At 37.6% G+C, this 8,721-nt stretch overlaps 1 protein-coding gene across 1 annotated transcript in view; it reads right to left on the bottom strand.

Annotated features, from left to right (window-relative positions):
* Positions 1 to 511: 511 nt before the first annotated feature.
* The window catches only part of ENPEP (glutamyl aminopeptidase), a 93,848-nt gene continuing 85,638 nt past the window's right edge, over positions 512 to 8,721 (bottom strand). Inside the window, exons 19-20 of the mRNA XM_033106457.1 lie at positions 1,782 to 1,860; positions 512 to 739 (exon numbers count right to left, since the gene is read on the bottom strand). Of these exons, the coding sequence (XP_032962348.1) occupies positions 587 to 739; positions 1,782 to 1,860 (232 nt within the window). The 3' untranslated portion in view covers positions 512 to 586. The remainder of the gene's footprint in view (positions 740 to 1,781; positions 1,861 to 8,721) is intronic.

The following is an 8,721-nucleotide window of genomic DNA, read 5'->3' as shown; positions in this document are numbered from 1 at the left end:
TAAAAGCAATAGCAACAGTCAGCATTTTTTTGGCTAATTCATGCAATCCTTGAGTAAAATTTAAGCCCAGTTACTTTGATAGGATTTAATGGAATAAGACATGTGAATAAAATGTTGTTAGATCTGTGTAATTCTGAATAGTAAAATAAAGATTAAGATAGTAATATTGGTCCCTCAAGTACTGGTATTTAAATGTTAAAAATCAATCAAGAGAAAAGATTAGTGGTGTTTCTTTGGTGCTAAAAATGTAAAGCTAAGACCAAATTGTTCTAATTTCACAGATTTAAGATACAAAGAATGGTATTTAAAGACATTAAAATGGCTATTGAATTCTCTTCCGTTTGTAAAGAATCTCCTATGAAGTACACTTAGAAGAAATCCCTGAGTACATTAACTACTCTATTAGTATCTTCCTTCATAAACAAAGACAAACAATTTTAAAGCTTTGTAAGACATAAAACATAATGCTTAGCAAAAGCAGCATCTGTGTATAAGATTCCCTCCACAGTGCTTATAAATTAGGCCACCAAATGACTAATAGCAGAAACAATAGATTTACAAAGTTAAAATATGATTTTTGAACACATTAATTATCCTTAGGTAAATTAAGAAACCAATCTTTTATATTCTCTCTGTTTTGTTTTAGCCATTCGATATTGTTTTTCACTGTTTCCAGCACTTGCTCCCTAGGTTTTTCTCCTGCTCCAGCTTCTGGATATTTTTTGAAAAAGTTCTCTATCTATAAAAGAAAGGGAAATAATTAAGAAAGTCATATTAAGCGCAATTATTCTTCAAGAATTTCATTTACAAAACTGGATTTGTTTCCTTCTTCCCTGGAAATTCAGTATCACTACTCAACATTAAGATACATCTCTTGATGCATCATTTAGATTGAGCCCATCTCTCAGATTAGCCATTAGCACCCTAGGCTTTTGGCAACATGTCAAGCCAAAAGAGGCTCTGACATATTGGGGAAAGAGGGCAGCAGAGTAACAGCTGATATGCCCATTCCTGCTTCTGCTGGTTTCTCTATTTTCTGTGCATTCCCCAGGGTGGTCCCTGGAAAATCTGTGGAATGATGGCTTTGTTTAGCCTTTCACTCTTGGGGTCTGAAGCATTTTAATGCACTTTCAGTTTTCTTATTAAGGACTCAAAACAAACAAACAAACAAAAAAAAACCCCCCAACACTATTAAACTTGGTTCTGTCCTCCCACTTGCCTCCAAATCTCTCCCCAAAATTCAACCATAGTATTATTTGCTATTTACAAAAAGAAGAATTATTATGTGTCTTAACACAGAGAAGAATGTTAGCATTCCAATTTCTAATTACACAGATATTGAAAATGCATACAATGTGTCCAACATTAATATACATTTTTTTTTTCCCCTCTGGGAATTGAGATATTTGAAACCTAAACGATTTCGGTTTCGTTTTGAAATTCCAAAACTATGAATTCTGAAAGGAATGACATCTTGTCCAGCTTGTTGCAGGGGAACATTCAGCAGGAGGGGAGATGCACTGCTCATGCTTTGGCGGTGCGCTGCATGATCTCACGCAGACCTCTAAGCCCTGGAGGCCTCGCCTGTCTCAGACTTTAAACTTTGTTTCTTGCTTGTTTGTATTTTTTTCAGTTTAGGAAAAAACAGTTATACATTTAATTAGATACCATGATTTATTTCTCCTTGTCTTCTGTCATCGAAAGAGAGAAAATACTGTTTCTCTCTTAGAAAAGTTAGTTTTTTTCCTTCTAAGACAAGTTCAGGGGTTTTGTCTTCATACCTGCCAGAGCTGTAGTTCAGTGTTGAATGGCTCTGCTATTGTGACAATCCGGCCAAGGTTTCTGTCATTGAGTGTGTATCTGAAGAGAAATTTTAGGGAGTAAAAGGGAATGTAAGTACACAGAACTTTAAATCCTTTCTCTTTAATTTTGTGGGGTTTTTTTAAAAGTAATTTTCAAAGTAAGCAAAACATTTAATTCTTTTCAGGAGAAATTCTTAGTAAACTGTGCACTTCATTTTTTAGATAGGTTCATACCACTTTCCCAGATGTGGTAGACTACTTGTTGTATTCCCCAAATCAGTTCTCCTTTTATCTGCACACATGGAAATCCAGCTAGAGACTACATTCTTAGCCTCCTTCATAGCTACGTAAGTCTAGACAGGTGACCCAATGCGTGTCAATGCAACATGAGTAGAAGAAGTGTTCAATTTCTTCCACCTCCTTGCTTAAGGAAATTGCTTGCCTTAGGCTCTTGTTTTCTTCTCCCTTTTCTCCAAGCTTCAACCACATAGATAGGATAAGCCTCTAGGCTTCAAGCTACAAAACCACCTAACCACTTAGAATACTCATTTCAGGAGACTAACCTGAGTGAGAAATAATTAATGTCTTTCCAGCTACTGCATTTCTATATTTCTGTTATAGCAGAAAAGCTCTATCACCTTTATGATAATATTCTATGCATCTTCCTACAGATATGCAAATTTGAATATAGGCTATTTATTTTGCTTTCAAAAAACCGTATTAGCTACTTGCATATTTGGGTTATGTTCTGTATCAGCCAGGCTAGGCAAAGACAGTTGAAGCTAAGTGCAAAGATAGAATATCATCTCTATTTCTGTCCCTTTTCCATTTTCTCTCTTAAAGAGCGAGAATCAGAAATTTCCTTGCAGACCATAACACCAGTGATTGTGATACAGGTAAACATCGCATCACAGCTAATCACAGTGCAAGAAAAACAACTATAAAAATACATATAAAATGTGAACCGTTGGGATGTTGAGGAAAGATAAAAGAAAATATATCAATAGATAAAGAAGTTAATAAACAGTAAGAGAAATTTTACGTTTAAAAATTATTACATAGCAACAGTAGAAACCATAAAGATAAAAACTGATAAACTTTGTTGCATATACATTTTTAAAAATTTTATATTAAAAATGTCCTAAAATTAAAAGTTAAAATTTATTACTTTGTTGTAAAAGGAACGAATATTTTCACTATATAAAGAACCCTTCAAATTAGCAAGAGGGAGAAATATACAAACATGACATTAGAAAAACAATGAATCAGTGGTTTGCAGAAGAAATATACAAAGAATATAGACCAGTGGGTAGAAGACCAAAAGTTCTGATGAGTAACCATGCTCTTCAGTGTACTAGGTCCAGTGCTCACTCTTATCACAGACACAACTGAATTTGAATCCATCATGTGTTTCATCCTTTATGTCTTAGAAGTCTAAGGCAAGCAATTTCCCTTTACTTCATGTCATCAGTCATTATCCAAAATCTAAGACTCTGAGGCATCTATTCTCAACATTGTCCCTATAATTTGTATACCTCCTTACCTCTTCGATTTAGCCTCCCCAATCTTCCCTAGGTCTCCCCAATCTCTTGAACCCTTCAACCTAGTTCTCTGAAACTATCCCTTTATAGGGAATAACACTTTGCATCTGGGCAATGTTTATTTTCCCACATCCTTCGTAGCACCAAGTCAGAATTGGAATAGGTACGCCAGGCTCCCCATTGCTGCTTCCAGACTATCATTCCTCCACTCTCTTTAAAAACCTATTTTCTTTCAGGTTATTCCCCCTCACTTTATTTATGATACACTTTGGCACCTGACTCCTGGTTTCCTTTCTACTCCAAGCCATTCCATCATGCTGGGTGATTTCAAGGTTCACATGGATCATCAATATAACATCTCAGCTCCTTAGTTTCTTGATCTCATTTCCAGTGATATTTTCCTCACTTGAACTCAGCCACCAATTGCAATGGTCATATCTTGTGATCATCTATAAACACTCTTCAACTAAAATTATTTGTTTATGCACCCTCCATGACATAATTTACAGTTCAATTTCTACTATGACCATTCTTTGACTTTATTTGGATTTCTGGCCCATTGACCATCCCTACGCCTATTTCTGCCTGGAACATCAACTCTTCCTCTTCTTTCACTTATTTCCTTCTATAGCTTAGATTCCACAGTCTACCGTTTTCAATAACATTTTTGCCTAAGCCCTAAACTTCCTTATATTTTAATAGTTTGTGTTTATCAGAACTCCAGCTTTGGATGAAATCAACAGCCATTTTCTCTGTGTTTGAACCAGGTGGCCAAGTTCTGTCGAGGAAGGTCACCCACCTTCCCCCGTAATGTATCACTATAAATTCACAGATATCAATCTTAAATAAGCTTTCTACCTTGACAATCTTCCTATATTACTTTCCTTGACAATCTTCCTATATTACCTTGGCAAACTCATTTTCTTCCCCTTTGAATTGCCTTTTTCAAATGTTTTCACTCTCCTCTAACCTCCAAACACTTCCCCTGTTTCCTTCCTCCCCACAAAGATGACCTTGCATTCTATTTGACAGAGAAAACGCATAGTAACTCCTATACAAATATAGGTATTTTCCTCCTATCACCGGTGTTGTGGTTCCTATTTTCCCCCACTTTCTTAAAAACGTTATTTAAAAATATTTTTTCTGTCTTACACATTAAATTTCTCATTCTTCACTGGATCTTTCTTATCAGCTTTTAATATATTAAACGTACGGAAATTATCTTCCATATTATTTAAAAAAATCCATTCCTTTGATCTAGCTCTTATCTTAATTTCATTTCTCTCATCTCCCCATTCATAGTCAAATGTTTCAAGATATTTCTCTGCAATTCTTGTCTACATTTCCACCACTGACTCATTTATTGACTTATTTTAATTTGGGTTCTGCCCCCATCACTCCACTGAAAATCTCTTCTGGTGTTATAATAACTTATACGCCAATAAATATAATGAGCATTTTTTAGTCTTCACTTTACTCAAACCTTAATTAGCATTTGACAAGGGGCTGTAACCTCCTGGAAACAATCTTCATTTTAAAATCTCAAAAGAAATTCAATGGCATCATATATAGCAAACTGAAATCATCATTCTCCTTCTTCAAATCTTATCTTTTCTAGAAATGTTGGCATTATCCTTGATACCTCACTTTCATCTCCAATTTCTAATCTACCCTCCAATTCTAACTGTTGTTCTTATGTCTTTATCTTCATCATTATATCCATAGTCCAACCTACTACTATTTTTTGCCAGGACTACTGCAATATCTTTCTAACTGCTTTTCCCAAATTCACTGTGGCCCCCATGTAGGTCTGTGCTTTACCTCAGCACCAGAGCTTTCTTTTCAAAGTAAAATCGATCATTCATTTTCTTACTTAAAACTCTTTAGTGACTTATTGCTCTTAGAACAAAAGCCCAAATGTTGACATGACCGTGCAAAGCTTGGCCCTTATCTTTCCTCTTATCTTACAGTAAGCACTCAGCCAGAATGCTTCACCACCTGTTCACCTAATTAACTCCTGCCCTTTCTTCAGGATTCAGCTCAACCACCACTTCCTTAGGGAAGCTCTTAACCTCCAACTTCTCTTAACTTGGTCAATTTTCCCTTTACGCTATTTCAGTGTGCCCTGAATCTCTTCTATTTGTAATTATTTAAGTTTTAAGCATACATATATTAGTGGATTTTTTACTCAATATTGATCTCCATCACTAGACTCTAAGCTCCGTGAAGACAGGGGACTAGATTTGTTTCTCCTTATCGTTGCATCTTCAATGGTAAGCAAAATCCCTAGCATATAGTAGACGCTCCATAAGATTTACTAGATAAAATGATTATAACTTAATATATCAGATTTCATATATTCATTTAGCAAGAATATTTTAAAATGATAGTGCTCAGTATTGGCAATGATTAGACAAATAGGTAGTTATTAGTACATTTTTTTCTGGGTGACAATTATGCAACTTTCATCAGAAACCCTAAAAATGAATACATTATTTAGCACAACAGTATTACTTCCAGTACTATTTATATCCTGAGCAATTTGTCAAGGACATTCAAAAAGAACAAAGAGATTCAATTTCAAAGATGACCATAAATACATTATTTATATGGTGAAAAGTTTGGAACAATTCTATTATCTAACAGATGGAAGATGACTAAATAAACTAAGATGTATCTACACATTGAAATACAACTGAGCATCAAAAATCATATTGAAGAAGCACACTTAACGACATTAAGGAGGGGGCAAGATAGTGGAGTAGATAAATCACATTCTTGCCTCCTCCCACAATCATGTTAAAATTAAAACTAAATTGTAGAACAATCAAGCTAGAGATTCATCTGCAGACTAGCTGAACAGAAGTCCTATAATGAAGGATATAAAGTAGAAGCCACATTGAGACTGGTAGGAGGGGTGGTGATGCAAAACAGCCAGCCTCACACTTGCATGTGGCAGTTGAGAATTGGGAGAGAAATATCTCGGTCGGAGAGGTTCCTCCCCCACCATGAGAGAAGGACCCCAGCCCCACACCAGGCTCCACTACCCAGAATACCAGTGCCAGGAAGTAGAGCCCCCACAACATCTAAGAAAAACAGTGGGGGTTCCACCAGTTTGGATGAGATAGAAAACTGCTGGAAACCCAGATGTCCTCTTAAAGGGCCCGTGCACAGACTCACTTCCTCACAGGCACTCACCTGGGCTCCAGAAGAGGGACAGTGACCCAGGAGATACAGGAACATACAGGGAAAGACTGAATTATGTGGCTTCAGGGTGAGGACAGGAGGGACAGTTGCTGTTTTCCTTGTGTAGAACTCTCCTCTCTTGTAGGCAGCATGTGGGTGCCATATTTCTTGTGTTGAGCCCTCCCTCCCACGAGGCCAAATCTTAATCTACACTGGCCTGGTGATTTTCTGGGACCTTTCCCCACCCAGCTCGCACACCGCCTGAGGCACTTTCCCTGACCAGCAGCCAGACACACCATACACACTCCATGAAGCTCTTTCAGCAGCAAACATCTGGCCTCAACTTGCGTGCAACTGGAGGAACTTTTGCAGCCAGCAGCTAGCCACAGCCCATGCTACAATCTTTCTTGGACAGCTCTTGGGGTTGACAGACCCCAGGCAGGCAACAGCTGGCCTCAGTGTGCTCTGAGTCTTTTGCTAAGTAGCTCCAGGCTCAGCACTGTTGCCAAGCCAGAATCTATATTAATCTGTTGAACACCAGTTGTCCCACCCTGGGGACGCCCTGAAACCCTGCCTCACTGAACTCATATACTCCATGAGGCTCTATCAGTGGCTAAGCCTTATGGGCAGCTGGCAGGTGAGAGCAGGCCTTGGGAGTCCTGGGCTTTATGTTGAACTACTGCAGGCCCAATGGTGGTGGCAGCCATCCTCAGTTTGCAGCGTGGCTTCTTCCATGCATCTCCAGGTTTAACACAGTCAGCAATGAACCACAAATTGCTGTAGCTCCTACCAGGTAGTCCTGGGCCAGTCACAGGCAGTAGCTGACCTAGGCCTAACCTGGAACACCTCCCAAGAGACCCAGAACCAACATACCCAGAGACAGGCTTCAGAACACAGCAGAGTACTACCCAATTAGCCCCACAAGTGGTGACCTCAATGAGTGATATCAGCAGAGAACTGAATCAGCAATTTGGAAGACAACATAGGAAAAAACACCCAAACAAAATAGCAGATACAAAAAAAAAATTGTTTTAAATGAGGATAATTTAAGGGACCTCTAGGAGAACACTAAGTGTAACAACATTTGCATCATAGGGGTACAAGAAGGAGAAGAGAGAAAGCAAAGTTTTGAGAAGCTATTTGAAGAAATAATGAGTGAAAACTTTCCCAACCTGGAAAAGGAAATGAACACAAGCCTAGGAAGTACAGAGTATCAAAAAAGATGAATTCAAACAGGCCCACACTGAGACACATTACAATTAAAATGGCAAAGGTTAAAAATAAACAGAAAATCCTAAAAGCAGCAAGGGAAAGACAACTAGTTACTTACAAAGGGAGCTCCCATAAGATTGTCAGCTGATTTCTCAACAAAAACTTTGCAGGTAAGAAGGGATGGACACAAAATGACTTACAACCAAGGCTACCATTTAAAAATGAAGGAGAGATAAAGAGCTTCCCAGACAAGAAAAAGTTAAAGGAATTCACCACCACCAAACTAGTATTACAAGTAATATTAAAGGAATTTCTTTTAGAAGAAGGGTGGAGGGAGAACATAAATATAAATAATAAAATGTCAATAACTATGTATCTATCAACAATTACTTAAATGTAAATGGATTAAGTGCTCCAATCAAAAGACACAGGGTAGCTGAATGGATAAGAAAACAGGACCCATGCATATGCTGTCTACAAGAGATGCATCTCGGATCGAAAGACACTCATAGACTGAAAGTACAGGGATGGAAAAAGATATTTCATGTAAATGGAAACAAGAAAAGAACAAGGGTAGCAATATTTAGATTGGACAAAATAGACTTTAAAACCAAGACTATAATAAGAGACAAAGAAGGACATTACATAATGATAAAGGGATCAATCCAACATGAGGACATAACCCTAGTAAACATCTATGCACCCAACATAGGAGAACCTATATATATAAAGCAAATGTTGACAGACTTAAAGGCAGAGATTGGCGTAACAAAATCAAAGTAGGGACTTCAACACCCCATTGACACCAACGGACAGAAAATCAACAAGGAAACAGCAGCGTTAAATGACACATTAGACCACATGGATTTAGTTGATATTTTTAGAGCATTTCATCCCAAAGTAGCAGAATATACCTTCTTTTCAAGTGTACCTGGAACATTCTCCAAGATAGACCACATGTTGGGGCACAAAACAAGTCT

The sequence above is a fragment of the Rhinolophus ferrumequinum genome, chromosome 5 (genome assembly GCF_004115265.2).
Source record: "Rhinolophus ferrumequinum isolate MPI-CBG mRhiFer1 chromosome 5, mRhiFer1_v1.p, whole genome shotgun sequence".
NCBI lineage: Eukaryota > Metazoa > Chordata > Mammalia > Chiroptera > Rhinolophidae > Rhinolophus > Rhinolophus ferrumequinum.
This window is presented reverse-complemented; position numbering and strand designations above follow the sequence as displayed.